Here is a 15,979-nt window from a genome sequence, read left to right on the forward strand (position 1 = left end):
AGTCCTGGGGGCCTCTGTGGAGGCTGGGGCTGAGGACCTCAGAATGTCTCCCCCAGCAGGCAGCCCACAAGGAGGCTGAAATAACTGGAGAGAGCTCAGGTAACAAGGAGGACCTTGGACCATGCCTCCAAGATCTTCAGACCCTTTGAAGTCATCTCCCTGCTCAATGGAATGACCTTTGCTATCATGTGTTTCAGAGATGGGCAATCAGTCACTTAACTTGAATTTCCCAGAGCAGGTGAACCAGAGGTGAGTAGACAGGAAGGGTGGGGGGCCTCCTGGGGAGCTGCAAAGCTGAGAGACACCCCATGGTTCCTAGAGACCAGCCCCCAGCCTCAGCCCCCACCACAGTCAAGCTGCAGGGGGAAGGGACGGTGAAAGCCATGTTGGAGCCCTGGTGAGCCCATCTGGGCCCTCAGGACAACCCCATCCATTTGCTTTCCAGGTAACTTGTTTGGGGTCCTTTCTTTCCTTCTCAGATTACAGTAAGCTGACAGATGCAGCTGTTCACCCTCCATCCCAGGGCAAGGTGATCAGCCCCTTCCACAAGAGTAAACCAAGAAGGCCAGAGTAACTGAGCCATGCGTCACACACACACCGGGGGCAGGGAGGTAAGGGTGTTAGGTCAGAAGTGGGGTCCCATCTCAGACGCCCCCACCCATGTTGAGAAGCAGCAGCTGAAGCTCTGACAGATCCTCTGGCACATGCCAGGAAGAGCCTGGCATCTGTTCAGGTCAGGGTCCCAAGTTGACTCCCTGTTGGCTGGTGGCACAGCAACTCAACCCCCATCTACATTCCCACAATTCCCTCTGCTGTGGCTCCCACCTTCTCATGGCCCCTCTCTCATTGTCCAAGTTCCATTCTGCTCCTGCCCTTGCCAGGGGCATCCCAAGAGGGCTGAGGCTTATCCTTTTCCTTCAGTCATTCCCCTAAGTCATGAGGACAGCTCACAGTACTTACGGTTTGTCCTGGCTCACCAATTCCAACGGGTCCTGGAGCCCCAGGCCGGCCCTCCTGCCCTCTTTCTCCCTAACAAGAAATGGAGGACACTGAGTCACTGCTGTCATTCTGGACTGTTAAAATCCCCAAAGCATGTCCAGGGATTCTGAAGAAAGATACCCTGGGGATGCAGGGCAGCCAGGACATGGCAGGTGCTCAGCCAGGTGAGCAAAGGTGTTAGAGTCCCAGCAGAGGGCCCACCTTAGCCTCTCCTGATCCATCCCTGGCCCAGCCTCTCCATGCCTTCTACATAAGTGGACTGGGCCAGGACTGGGTGGCCTCCCTGTCTGATAAAAACATCAAGCTCTGGGTGCAAGAGTTGAAATAGGCATATTGGTATATGGGTGACCAGCTCAGCATCAAACAGATCCCCATCTTTTACTGCCCAGCTCACGGGAAGGCTGGAAGGGCCATGTGCCCAGCTCATGGACACTTATGTCACTCCCACTAGCTTTCTGGAGATAATTACAACCCAGACCACTGTGGGAGATTGAGAAGGGCTTCCGGTCATATCACATGCCCCCAAAATGTGGGTACAGGCCTTCCCTGCCCACCTCAGGCCAGCCCAGCATCTTAGAACAGTGCCCAAGGGCCGGGCTGAAGTTCCCACTAGGGCTCCAATATGGCAGGAAGCCTTACCTTAAGCCCCTGCTGCCCAATGCCAGGGGGACCAGGAGGACCGTAAGGACCAGCAGGGCCTGGCTCACCCTAGAAGAAGAAAGTGTCACAGTAGGCCCATTACTCTGAGTATTATCACATCATGACAGTTTCCCAGGATTCCCTGGCTGAGGGGATACATCCACCCAAGGGCTCCATGTTCTCACTACAACCACCACAAAGCTGGGCATGGATTGGCAACAAGAGACGTCTCTGGAAACCGCAAACTAACATCCAGTCTTGGGGGAATTGGGTTCCAAAGAAAATATGAAGGTCCTAGGTAGAAATGCCCCCTTCCATCAGTTCTGGGTCATGGCACTGAAATTCCTTTTTAAAAATATTGATTTAGGATCTGCTGTGTTCAAGGCTTGTCATTAAGGTTGGAAATCATTGGCATGCTCTCATTTAGTGGCCAGCAGCAATGCTTCTGGGGCAGTACCTATCCAGGATGTGAGCCCCAGCCTCATTCAGTGTACTACTGACCAACAGAAGAAATATGAGGAGAGACCATGTAATTCAGAAAGAGGAAGGTGTCTGCATGCACCATCAATGCCCCAGCCCAATAAACTCAGAGCAGGAGAGACTGTAATGGGCCCCTGCTGAGGTCCTGCTGCCCAGTGCCCTAGCTCTACCTTGGTCAGTGCCCGCCTTGGCCAGCTCATTCTGCACACCCTCCCCTACCAGGCAGCCCCCTTCTGGATCACTTTGGGCAGACTCTAGGAGCTGCCCAAGTCCACAGGCACACTCCTGTGGGCTCTGGGCCACTGCAGATCTCCAGCTGGCCAGTGGCCTCTTGACTCTCCCTTCACCTCCTGGCAGAACAGAAATACATTGCCTCTCCAGTGCTGGGTGAGACAGAGAACAGGGAGGCAGCTTCTAGGATGGACCACACCTGAGTCTTCCTTCCCTCCCACACCCTCAAGGGGCTGAGGTCCAGGAGCCTGAGGAACATAGTGGAATTCCAAGGCTTGGCCATGCACTCCTGGGTACTGTCCACTAGGGCAGGCTGGATAGCGTTCCAGGGAAGTCCTAGTCTTTTGATTCTCCCTGGGACCCAGGAAAGCTGAAAGGACCAGTGGGTATGGACATGTGCCCTTGTGCCTGGGTCTCTGCTCACACAATGAAATAAAGGCAGTCACTCCCTAAGCTGGTCCAGCCCCCCTGGTGCCAGGCAAGACAAGCCAAGGTTCTGCTCCAAAGACCCTTTGTCTGGTGCCTCAGAGAAAGCTGCTTGACCAAGCAGGTGTCTAAATCTAAAGCACCATTGCTCAGACCTGGACTGGGCCAAAGACAGTAGGGTTGAACGAAACCAGGGACCCTCAAAGGAGAAGCAGAGTGAACTTTGACCCACAGGCCCACCGAAACAAGCTCATTGGGCCTCGGTGAGCTGAGAAGAACAGCTTAGAAGATCTCATGGCGGAAAGGGAGCTGGCCAAGAGGACCTGGCTCAGGGCTGCCCTGCCTAGGCTTGGGAACTCCCAGCAAGTAGGTGCTCCACATACACGTGGGTGTGACAATTGTGTCCAATTCTGGTCCCCCTAACCCCACCCCTTCTGTTCAGCGCAATAGTAAGTTTGTAAGAAACCACTATAAAGGGGCGATCACAGAAAATAAGATGGCAAAGGTGAACCTGCAAGTCATGTACACACCATCCCCAAGACCAAAGGAGCAGGATCTACCATCTTCTATGTTAACCAAAGTTGCTAGGAGTCGCCACAGACCATGGGGTGCCACACCTGGAGTCAGGAAGACTCATCTTCCCAAGTTCAAATCCAGCCTCAAATACTTACTAGCTGAGTGACCCTGGGCAAGTCACTTCACTCTGCTTGCCTCAGTTTCCTCATCTGTAAAATCATCTAGAGGAGGAAATGACAAACCATTCCAGTGTCTTTGCTGAGAAAACTCCAAATGGGGTTACGAAGAGTCAGGCATGACTGAAAGGACCCAACAACTTAACCAAAATTCACATCCTGGTAATATGTCCAGAATCTGCAGCAGCCACCTAGGGCTGCTGTCAGGACCCACAACGTGGAAATTCCAGCCCCATACAGACACCACCACCCCCATTGTGAAGGTGCAGACAACATGGAGATGTGCTGGCTATGTCCATGAACTAACCTCAGAGTGGCACAGATAGAGGCTGGTCTGTTGCCCCAAAACCCTGACCCCTGCCTCCCACACCCTTGGCCAGTCCATGCTGCCTTTTCCCGGCCTGTCTCTGCCTCTAATCTAATTCAAGTATGATTGCTGTTCTGCTTCTTCAGGCCAGCAGTGGTCTTTTTGGGGAGAATCCAAAGCACCAGGCATGCCTACCTCCATTCTTCTATTAATAAGCCAGTCAATCACCCATGTGCATGTTTATCCACAGAAAGGACACAGAGGAGGTTCTGAGGGGCACCTCCAGAACCTGCCAGGCTGCCCACATTTCTATCCATCCCATGGGGCAGCAAAATCATGTCTCCCCCTGGAAGGGGCTCCATCAGCAGTAGCATAATGCACAGCCATGTAGCCCTGGATCTGAACCTCTGAATTTCCAAAGTCTGAGGAGGAATGTTCTTTCTCTCAATATCCCAGCATTCTGTGGAGCTCCCATCACTTCAAGTAGAAGTATCACCAGTATAATGAAGTACACCAGAGACCCTTCTGTCATACACACACATACACATGCACATACACATGCACACACACATGCATACACACCTGTGTACCCAGCAAGGAGATCTCTCTTGCATACCAGGTCACACTTAGGGGCCCATTAACTGACGACCTACAGAGCCAACATCTGAAAGCAAACTGCATTTTGGTGGAATCCTTTTGTAAAGAGAAGGTCTTCTTTGCAACGTGACTTGCCCACTTTTCCCTTATTGTTTTTCAAGTTTCCATGTTCACATCCAGGTTTTTCCTCACAAAGAACACTCCCAGCACAGATCAGGAATGAGGTTGTCTGTCCTCCAGCATCTCGCTGCCCCATGGATGTTTTCAGGCTGAAGGACAGAGCTTGATTGATCTGATTACAACTGGTGATTTCTGCAACAGCCATGGCAAACGTCACTGCTCCCACGCTCCCCCAGAGTTCAGTTCTGGACTCCTAGGGGACTTGGATTCAAATTTTGCTTCTCACTCTGATTGTGTGACCTTGAGTAAACCACTTTATTGGTCTGGAAGCACCGATTCAGGGCTCAGCATGTGCCAAGTACTTCATCTGTGGAATGACCCAGAAGTGGGATTGGAAGTTCTCATGCCCCCTTTTCAAACAGCAGTCTTTCTGATTTGGCCATTTAGCCTGAGTCAGGGCAGCTATGTTCTCCAGAAACAACATCTTGAGCCTTCCCAAACTTTCTTAAACTTGAGAGAATGCACTCCTGGACAGTACCCGGTAAGAGCTAAATCTTCCTTCCTCTGAGAAAAAGGGGCCTCCAGTCCTTCCTGACCCTGAGAGCTTCAAGCCCACCATGCTTGCACTGACCTCTCTGCTTCTGCAAAGGACAGAACGACCACTTGTCCAACACATTGGAAAGCAAGAGGGTCATTGCCCCATCACTTGCATTTGGTGGGAGTGTCCAGGGTGTAACATGTGAAGCAAGTGCCTGAAAGACGCCTTGAATGATTCCGTAATCAAAGGACTTAGGACGAGAGCTCTGCATAGGCCCATGAGGTCATGGGACATGGGGAGGAGGAGGGGATGTTGATTTCTCGTTAGAGCCTTGTGAAATGGGAAGGAGAGACTGGGAACATTTTTTCTTTTTGGCCAAATGTCTCTTTCTGAGTGTCCCCAGGAAATCTGTAGGCCTTTAGAGGGGAGAGGTAGATGAAGGGAAAGAGGCATGATAAAGGGTCATTATAAAGTGCTTGCCTTTTTTGGCACCATACACTCCATGTGCGTATGAAGGTTACTGTTGGAAAACTAGGCCTGCCCCAAAGAAGTTAAACTCACAGCCCTGAGACGTTGTTTAGAAGGCATTTTAATGGTCAAAAAAGGAAATTGTTGCTGCTGGAGGGTTTGTGAAGTGAGGACTGCTGACAGTCTGTTGGGAGAGTTGGGGTTCAACCCAGTTATCCTGAAAAACAGCTTGGAATGATGGTCCCTGACCTGCTCTCCCCAGTGATCCCTGCAATGCGCATGCACTCCAAGAAGGTCACAGACAGAAGAAAGGTCCTGTGTGTGGCCTGGATCTGAAGGAGAACTTTTGGTGGCAGCTTGAAACCTCAAACAAAGTAGATGTCCTTTACTTGGGAAATGGCTGAATGCCTCAAGAATATAGTGGAATATTATAGTCCTGTGAGGAATTCTGAATATGAAGATCAGAAAAACACACACCCCACCAGGTCGATTCATACAGAGAAAGCAGTCCTAGAAGAACAGGGACAGAAATCACGAAAACAGGAACAACCCTGCTGTAAAGGTACTGGATTGTGGTGAGACGTGCTCACAAACACTGGCTTCAGAGCACATAGTACTGACTGTCTTCCTTCCTCTCAGAAAAGAGGCAGAGACCCATGGACATGGAATGGGGCATGCACTGTCAGATGAGAACACAGTGTCCCTTGATTTTGCCTAACTGGTTTTCCATGTTATAAGTGTGTGTCAGGGGCAGAAACAACCGGAATTTTCAAAATGGCATAAAGGAACTCTAAGGACAGTCTTCATTCCCAGACACAGAAATGCTTCACGCACACATGCCTAGGAATCATGACTGATCCTGGACCCCCAGGACCCCAGCCCTATCAGATCTCCTTGGAGACTTGAAGCAGGTGTGGAGAGAAGCATGGTCATAAGGGGAGGAGAGGTAGGCCTGGGACAGTGGTACATACCAGCTTGGCACAGAGAAGCTGGCATAGACCAACCTGGCACAGACCAGCTGGTACAGACCAGCCTTGCACAGAGCAAACATCTAATCAGTGCTGGCTCACTGGCCCTTGGAGCACATGCTCCATTCCACTTGGCCAAGAATTGTGAAGACCCTCATGTTTCCTCCATGAGAGTCTGCCTGTCACACACTAGCATCTCTCCAAAGATTGACTTTTCAGGTTTTCTGACCTGGGGTAACATTTTAAATTGTAGAGTAACTTTGGAGTGTTTTCTTTTCTTTGTGGCTGTCTCTGCTGTCCCAGCAGTCCCCACTGGGCTGGTGGCTCAGGGTAGTGGGGATGATACTGGACTCTGACAGGAAGCCCTTGGCTGAATTTGGCTCTGATCTTCAATCCAGACCACCAGCTCTTCTTTGAACTCCATGACTCAGAGTGGGAGCGTGAAGCTGAGTGCACACACATGCCCTAGGCATTTGAGGTGGACACTCCATTCCCTGGATCTCCTTTACTGCCCAAAGTGGTCCCAGGTGCAGACGACTCAGCCAAGGCTTCTTGGCTGTTTTCTTAGCTTTCCAGGAGTTGAGTTGAGTCATGGAGCTAAGTCCAAGGACCTTCTGACAGAGAGTGGGGGGTGGAGAGGACTCGGATCTGGGCTAGGGAAGAGGGGGATGCACTTAGAATAAAGATGAGAGGGAAACAGAAGAAACAAAGCGACATGTGGGAGGGCATCTTCAGAAAGGCCAAGCAGCCTGCATCCCTCGTGTTCTCCATGGCCATGGTTTAGACATTACTCTGAGTGTCTCATGGGGGGCAGAGGGATCTCCTGCATCCACCTGACCCAGCCCTTCACGTATACTCATGTACAAGGGTGGCCCAGCCCCGCTCACACAAAGAGAGCTCTTGAGGAAGGTGGGGCCTGCTGAACTTGAAGCAGAAATGGTGCCTGGAGTGTCCTCTTTATTTACAACACAAAAAGGCCCCAGTGTTTATAAAGAGTTGTAAGGGTTATAGCACACTCTACCAGCAGCCAGAGACAGACTGGTAGAGTGGATGCCAAGTGCTTGACCAGGAGACAGAAAGGCCTGGTTCACAATCCCACCAATGTCTTGGATGAGCTATATGGTCCTGGGTAAGTCATTGAACCTCTCTGAATCTCAAGCAGTCTGAAGCAAAGTTAGATGGATGCATCGAGTGGTGGTGGAAGGAGATCCCTCCCTCCCTTTAGATCCTCAAGGAGTAGAACTGGGATGAATGTCATAGAGGAATGGAGCTTGTTAGTATTAAGATCAACACATACCGCCCCTCATTTGACCCTCAACACAGGCAGGTGAGGGAGGCACCATGCCAGTAGGAGCATCTCCATTTTATAGGTGAGATCACTGAGGTTCCAATGTGACTTGTCCATGGTCACACAGCTAGCAAACGTCAGTGCAAGATTCAAGCTCTCCAACCTTTCCTGCCTTAGAGCCTCAGGCTCATTCTCAGCTGAGCCACCCATGACCCCCATGGGGTCCCCAGAGATGATCTGGTAAGTTTAAGCTAGAATGAAGAAGAAAAGAGTCCACCTTCTCAATGAACCCTTTCTGTGAGATCCAGTCACAAGACATCTCCTAAAGCAGTCAGTGGCCACACAATCCATGTCAGGCAGCTGTGACAGAGGAGCACCCAAGCCACTCCTCAGGAAGTCTGCAGCAGCCACCTCCAGACTGGGGGCCAGCTCCCTCAGGGAGTGTGACCCACCACCTAGGACTCATGCTCCCCTCTCATGATCATCCCAGATCGGGCATATCAGCACCAACCCTTGACCTATGACAGACAAACTCATCCCCACTCCACTAAAGGTCTTCTTTCTACACTAGAATTGAGTCCTAGGGCACTTATATCTCATGCCATCTAAGGCATCAATAGTTATACCTTCACAGGTACCACCAAAGCTGCATCCAGGATGACCCCGAGGGACAGTAGTCACTCTTCAGGGGTGTGATCATACAAATGTGGAGACAGCTGATTTCTGAAGCAAGGCCCCATCAGACAGGGTGGATCCCTTGCAGAATGACAGAGCTAGGGGCCCTTGGGATAGACAAACACAGGAGGGCTGGGAGATCCCATGTCAGATAACCAGCCAATCCCTACATCTCTTCTCCACATTCCAGGGGTCTTCCCTGCCCACACGTTCTTCAGGAGCCCCCTAGGATGGAAGAATCTGCTCATCAGGGAAGCCAGGCCCTGTTAGAAGGAACATCCATGTTTGGTTTCTCAGGCAACCAGATCATTTGGGGCCAAAAAAGATCCATTCCACATGTGGAAAATATTTCTGATAGAAAAGACTTGGAAATGTGGGCCAGAATCACATTTTCCCAGACTTGACTCATTCTCCTTTTTGGCCACCTTTCATGCAAAACACTGGATGGAGAAAACCCACAGCCCAGAGCAGGCTGGAGAAAAGCAGCTGTGCCTCCTGAAAGGGGCTATTCATGACTCTGAAGAAAGGACGAGGAGGTGTCTCCCCTCTACACTGCTCCAAGGCTGATTCGGGCTTTGCAGATGTGGCTAGGTTTGGACCCTGGGGTCCCAGGGTCAGGAAGGCCCCAGCCCTGGGGAGCCTCTTCTCTCCACTGTATTCTCCTCATGCAAAACAAGGGAAGACCCTTATTTTCTTAGGTGTTTGGGCAAATACTCGAACCAGCAGAATGCGCCTTCCCAGAAAAGGCCCCAAAGCGAGAGGCCAGAAGCCAGCTCTATGAATCAAAGGTGAGGATTGGAGGCCATATCCGGAGGATGCTGTGTCTTTCCTAAGAACACTATGAATTCTCTGTGCACAAGGGATGCTGGGAGGGAAGGCAGAATGTCACAGGCCTCCAGGGCAATCACAGACATGTGCAGGTTTGTTTTCTGCGAGGAATCCCCTTACCTCTATCAGGGTGGTGCCATGGACACAAAGGTCCAAAGGTAAGGTATGCCTTCACTTGGGCCTGAAAGCCGGCCCTCTCCCTGTCTCTGGCCTTCTGGGTCTACAGCTTGTGCACCCCACCCCTGCCCCCAATGTGCAAGCAGAGCCTTGTCAGTTCTAGATCCCCCTCCACCATTTTACTGGTCCTCATCCCCCTTCAGGCCCTTCTCATACACATCCTAATACCTTGGTCCTCCTCCCCCATCTCTCCCCCTTGGGGTCTTCTACCACCCACATCTGCATTCATCTCCCTGCCTCCACCTCTCTCTTCTCCTCTCTGTCCTGCACGAAGCTGTCAAAGGCATTTCTGAAAACAGCTCTGGCAGCTTCTCAGTCGGGCCTTGGAAGACCTTTGCAGAGGGGTCTGGGCCAAGTGGGTCAGATGTTTCCTAGGTCTCCCCTTTGCACACACTGTCTCACTCTCCTGCCCTTAAGCCCATGAATCCATCTCCTTCCAGTGTGCCTAAGCAGGGGCCATCTCAGCAGTCAGGCCATCTCCTGGGGTAACTGTTACTCATCCTGTCTCATCCCAGACGTTATCTGGTGTGGCTGTGTCCTGGTGAGTGGGTCCCAACACCCTTCTCCTCTTCTCCCCTTGCTCCAAGGGGATAGGAGCTTCTTAAGGACTGTTGATAGTCTCATCTGCTCAGAAGATTCTTGGCTCTATTTGTCCAGCCCTAATCTCTCTCCTTTTTCCCTCACCATACGCCCACTGGGCAACTCAGAGTGGATTCCCAAAGAGGGCATCTTGAGCCCAGCAGGTCCCAACGGAAAGTCATTTTATTCCCCCCTCCCTCCCCCTCCCCCTCCCCATTCTCCCATCTTCCTAACTTCCCCAGCGCCCTCAGCCTCTGAGTCACACTCAAACAGTTCAGAGGGAGCAGATGTCCTCCCAGGAGCCCCATTCCCTCTGGTTACAAAGCAAGTTGTCCAATGGGAGGTTGCGTGACCAGGGGCAGAAGGAAGTGGGAGGAACAGGGAGATGAAACCATATGTGAGCAATTGTGCGTATGCACAGCCTTGAGGGCTTGTGTCGAGGGTGCAAGCTCCCCCACCCCTGTACCTCGCCCCCCATCCCATGGGCCGGGTCTTGGGTCACCAGGCACTCACACATCCCCAGAGCTCTTCTTTCAGTCTTCAAGGTCCCCAACTCATAGTCCAGGCATCTCAAAGCATTAACATTACCTTGTTGCCTTGAAAGCCTTTTGGTCCTGGTTCACCTGGTGGTCCCCTCACACCCTGCCCAACAGGAAAACCAAGGGTGAGTTAGATCCTGGAGGACACGAAGGTCAAGGGTGAACTCTGTGTGGTAAGGGTCAGGAGGTGGCCCCTGAGCTGACAGAATGGGGGAGCTGCCCACAAGGCCTTCCTGGGCCTTCACAAGCCTCTCTCCTGGAGGCTGGGGTCTCCTGGGATGCTGACCTGAGAGCTGGATGTGCTGCCCCCCCAGGGATGCTGAGCCCAGACACAGGTAGGGAAGGAAACATTTCTAAAGGGAATGACCACACAGGCCAAGAGGCTGGACTGAACAGCAACTGTCCACCATGGGATGATTTGGACAAAGGCAGGTTGCCTCCATCTTCTTCCCTGGGAATGACTGCCCAACTCTTTCTCTCAGGGCAGAGCTGGAGAGAGCACCCAGGCTCAGCTCTGCCCCAACCTGGATCCTATTTCAGTCTCTTACCTGGGGTCCTCGGGGGCCCTTGGGTCCATAGAGGCCTGGGGGGCCCTAGAGAATAAGGAGAGACCACAAGTTCAGGAGACAGCAGTGCACGAGACCCAATGTTGGGGCAGTTACAGAGCGAGCACTGGTGTGGGGGATGACTCTTGTCCCAGGACCAAGGAGTCATCTCTCCTCATGCCAGGGCTCTCTGGGGAGGACAGGGGAAGATCCAGCTGGCATTTGGTGGGTGGTCTGCTTTGTAACTGAATTGAGTTCATTGGCCATGGCGGTAACAGCTGCCTGGGAGTTTGTCTTCCTTTCCTGCCTGTGCGCAGAGCAGTTTGAGGGAAGGAGGGAAAAGAATAATAGTTTATCGAGCACCCACCATGTGTCGGGCCTTGTGCTGAGCCCTTCACAAACACTGCCTCATTTCATCCTCACCACAATCCTGTAAGGTAAGTGCTGCTACCGCCCCCATTTCACAGATGAGGAAACCGAGGCTGTCAGAGATTAAATGGCTTGCCCAGAATCATGAGGCTAGGAAGTATCTGCAGTTGAATTTGAACTCGGGTCTTTCTGACTTCAGGCTCCGTGGTCTAACCACTGTACCACCTAGCTGTCACTTAGCTTGGTCACTCTTCCATCATGATACTAAGTTGGATAAGCTGTGGCATGGAACTTTGGTCATCCGTTCCCCTAAGCCAAGAGGGCTTCGACTGTTTCCTATGCAGGACTGTAACATGGAGGAGCCTGGTCTTCCCCTTGTACCAAAGCCTGCCTGCCCTCCTAGCAGCTCCATCCCTGCCTGCATCTCTCAGAGAGACACACCCTTGTGTGGGACTTGCTCAGATTTCCTAGGTGGTGGGTGTGAGTTCTCCTTGGCCACAGTCATCCCCATCCCTGTGCTTCTGGACCTTTCTATCTGTATCAGCCCCTCCTACCCTGCCACTTATGGCATGTGAACATCTGGAGGGCAAGAGCTGTGTCTTGCCCATCCTTGGCTCCCCTAGGATCCAGCCCACTCATGCAAAACCCACACAGTGCTTGAGCCACGCTAACTGACGTGACCTGAAAATAGAATTTTCTCTCTAAGAAGATCAAACTCCCCTGAAATTGCTTCTATTTGACCTTGCCAGCTCCTGCAGCCACCACCAGAGGGTCCTGGAGGCTCATGTCAAAAGGCCAGGCTTCTTCCTCTCTCCCCAGTCTCCCATCAGAGAGCTCAGTGTGCAAGTCACAGTTTAGAAGTCAAGCTCAAGTTCACTATCAAGTATTCTTCACCATGCAGTGATCCTCTGAGAAGTGCTAATTAAGCACCCACTGTGTGCTGGGTACCAGTTCAGAATTGTCCTCCTTTCCGTCCCACACTGGGGGTTTTATTCCTCCTTCTGGAGACTTCTCTGGGTAACCTCTCCTAACTGGGTAAACATCTTCACTATTGGTGCTTCCCCGATTTTGTCTTCACCCCAAGATCAGGGATGGCTAGGCTCTCCCTGCAGCATCACTGCTTTTACGTAGTCCCCAACCAAGCCTCAGGTCCCACTGGTAACAGTTTTGCAGCTCTGGCCTCTTGCCAAAGCCTCCAACACCTAAGCCTTGGCTCCAGTCTGACTCGGCCGAGCTAGAACTCAGCTAGATCAGGATGGAAGTGAAATTTAAGGTTTACAAAGCTGACCACATTCAATGGAGTAAGGCCCACTTTGTAGGTGTCCTCAGGCCCCTGGCCCAGCTCACCCCCTAGGAGAGCCAGCAGCTCCCACTGGCAGAGGTCACTGCCCTCTCTAGCTCTTCTGGCCTCAGAGCAGCCCCTTCTCTCCTCTGGCTCTGGGTACAAGATGGACTCCCCACCAGATGGCTTTACGTATGGAAATCCCATGCCCAAGTATTCCCAATCTTGCAAGGTGTTACTCACTTTGTCACCTTTTATCCCTGGGGTGCCACATTCTCCTCGTTCTCCCTGGAGGAAGATGAACAGTAGAATATTGACCCTCACTCAGTATAGGCATTGTTGTAATCTGTGCTGCATTAGTCTGGAAGGCTGTGGAGAGCTCTTCCTCCCTCCCCAGTGCAGGGATCCCCACATTTCCCCACTTGGTGCCAAGGAGAAAAATGTTGCACTGCGTGACACAGGTCACCCAGAGCTTGGGAAGATGAGACAGACAGATCCAAGGGCTAGGAGAGAAGAGGGGACGCATGAGTGAATTCAAAGCTGGCTTGATAACCATCTCCAAAGGCCCCAAGGCACTAGAGAAGATTGTTCCTAGAGGCCTGCCCTGGGACTCTGTCCTGGCCTTCTGTGTTCTCATTAATGGCTTTGTGAAAGCTGAGATAACCCGGCTGTGAAATTTATGAGTGGAATATTAACCTAGCGGTGCTGGAAGCCGCTCATGTTACTGCCAAGGACCCTGATGCCCAGAGAGTCCGTGACTGACTACAGAATGAAAGTGGTGGGACCCTGAGATCTTTCCACTCACAAATCAGGATACAAAGGATGATCTCAGCAGCCTCAAAGTTGAGCCATATCTAATGATATAAAAGTGAACAGGAACATAGACATTAAGCTGAAAGAGATGAGGCTCAGAAACACTTTTGAGATGAGCTGCCCAGCTGGTATTGGTCAGAGGTGATGGGAGGCAGCATTGGACTTGGAATCAGGAAGGTGTGGGTTCACATCCTGCCTCAACACTTCTTAGGGTGTGGCCCTGTCCCTTTACTGAGTCTTTCCTTCTTTGTCTGTTAGAAGGCGATCATAAGTTGGAGTAGGAGTGTGGGAAGAAGCAGAGTCAGAAATTCATGGATTCAGAGCCTGTGTGACCCTGGATGAATCACTTGATTGCTCTAAGACTCAGTTTTCTTATCTGAAAAATAGTGCCTGCCTCCCAGGGTTCTGGTAGGCCCCAAGAGATGTGTCAGTCAATAACCATTTCTCAAATGCCTACTGTGTGCTAAGCACTGTGCCGAGTGCTGTAAGACACTGCCTTGTTGTTGCTACTGTTTTGTGGACAGAGTTGGAGTCTCAGAGCTATTAAGGGAGCTGTGCCCAGCATCTCTCTTCTGTTGGTGGTGGGGAAGGGGGGCACATATGGACCTAGAGAGGAGGGGGAAGAGCAGGCTGAGTGCCCAGAAGGGCCTGCTGTGAGACCCAGAGAGATGAAAGGAAAGGGTAAAGGACCTATTTTGTGCACAAATGTGTGTAGCAGCTCTCTTTGTGGTGGCAAAGTGAGGGGATGCCTGTTAGCCAAGGAATGGCTGAACCAGGTGGGGCATGTGACTATAATAGAATATTACTGTGCTGTAAGAAATGATGAGAAGGACACTCTCTGAAAAACCTGGGAAGACTTATGTGAACCGATGCATGGTAAAGCGAGCAGAACCAGGAGAACACTGTACCTGTTAATAGCTACATTGTAGCAACGATCAGCTATTCTCAGCAACTCTGATCAAGACAATGACACAAGACAATTCCAAAGGACCTATGATAAAAAGTCTCCCATCTCCAGAGAGTGAACTGATGAATTCTGAGTGAAGATTGAATCAGATTTTTTCACTTAGTTTTCTCAGCTTTTTGTTTGTTTTTGCAACATGGAAATGTGGAAATGTGCTGCATGATTTCACATGTATAATTGATAACACTGCTTGCCTTCTCAATGAGTGGGGAAGAAGCTGGAGGGAGGTAAAGAATTTGGAGCTCAAATTAAAAAAAAAAAAGAATGTTAAAAATAAAAAAGAGAAGGGAGCTGTCCCGAGCTTGAGAATGTGCCAGCTCTGCCCGGGCCGGATGGGGCCATCGGCACCATTTTCCTCCCACACCCCACAGGGAGTAGAATTGAGAGATGTTTGAATGGAGGATTCAGATGGAAAATGTCCATCAGAAGAGAGGGCCCCAAACTAAGCAACTGCATCATGGGGGCTGGGAACCAAATGAGTCAGTCTCCAAAAAGGGAAGCACCAAAAGGTCAGACCCCAAAGGGACTCCTAAATCATTGGCCCAGAATGCACATTCCTCTCAGCCCAGCAGATCTGGAAGTGCCTGCATCCCTGAAGAACAGCTTTTGTGTTAAAGGCTGACTTTGTGAAAGAAAAAATTGTCCTCACATCTTTCTTTCTGTCAGAAAAGGGCTACTCCTCTTTAAGGTGCCATCCATCTTGGTGGAATGCCCATGGTTGTGGAGGGTCAGTGAAAAGGCAGTGGGCTTGGATGCAGAGGACCCTGTGCAAGTCCCAGATGGGCCACTTGCTGTCTGTGTGACCCTGGGCAAGTCACTTGAATGCTTTGTGCCTTGATGTCTTCTTCTGCAAAATGAAGGCATTGGAAGAGACAGCCTCCAGGGTCCCTTCCAACTCTACCTAGGATCCCATGGCTTTCCCTGGGAGGATTATGATCATTTTTCTTTCCACACCCCAAGTTTACTGATCACATTAACATCTTACCTTGTCCCCTTTGTACCCAGGATCTCCCTGAGGAAGAAAGGGAAAGGGGAGATTGTAAGTGAAAGTCAACACCAATCTCCTTCCAAGCCTGTGTTTGTTAAAATGGACCAACAAGTAGCCTGGTGGGGCAGAGACCAGGCATCTGGCTCAAGTGTCCGAGGAGAAAAATAAGGGACTTTCCACCTCCCCTCTTTGCATTCCAGACTCATTTCCAGGCCCCCCCCCCCCGAATCACTGGACAGAGTGGCCCTGTGCATGCTGGGACTTACCCCCAGACCTTTCTCTCCTGGCTCTCCTTTCTGGGCATCACCCTGTCACATAGAAAGCAACCTGGTCAGAGGTGATGGTTCAGCATGCCTGCCTCCCTCTCAGCTCTCTTCTTCAGCAAGACAGGTTTCAGAGCCCACAGGGTATCCAGTCATTGCCCCCCCCCCCCCTCCACTGCCTGAAAAGGGCAGGAGTCATTCGCT

The 15,979-nt window shown here is 51.3% G+C and overlaps 1 protein-coding gene across 3 annotated transcripts in view; it reads right to left on the minus strand.

Annotated features, from left to right (window-relative positions):
• The window catches only part of COL28A1 (collagen type XXVIII alpha 1 chain), a 73,507-nt gene that overhangs the window by 37,303 nt on the left and 20,225 nt on the right, over positions 1-15,979 (minus strand). For all 3 annotated transcript variants that reach the window (XM_072650764.1, XM_072650763.1, XM_072650762.1), the window contains exons 7-13: positions 15,779-15,820; positions 15,510-15,536; positions 12,991-13,035; positions 11,100-11,144; positions 10,601-10,654; positions 1,639-1,707; positions 961-1,029 (exon numbers count right to left, since the gene is read on the minus strand). In XM_072650764.1, coding sequence (XP_072506865.1) covers positions 961-1,029; positions 1,639-1,707; positions 10,601-10,654; positions 11,100-11,144; positions 12,991-13,035; positions 15,510-15,536; positions 15,779-15,820 — 351 coding nt within the window. The remainder of the gene's footprint in view (positions 1-960; positions 1,030-1,638; positions 1,708-10,600; positions 10,655-11,099; positions 11,145-12,990; positions 13,036-15,509; positions 15,537-15,778; positions 15,821-15,979) is intronic.

This window comes from Notamacropus eugenii, chromosome 3, assembly GCF_028372415.1.
Source record: "Notamacropus eugenii isolate mMacEug1 chromosome 3, mMacEug1.pri_v2, whole genome shotgun sequence".
Lineage (NCBI taxonomy): Eukaryota > Metazoa > Chordata > Mammalia > Diprotodontia > Macropodidae > Notamacropus > Notamacropus eugenii.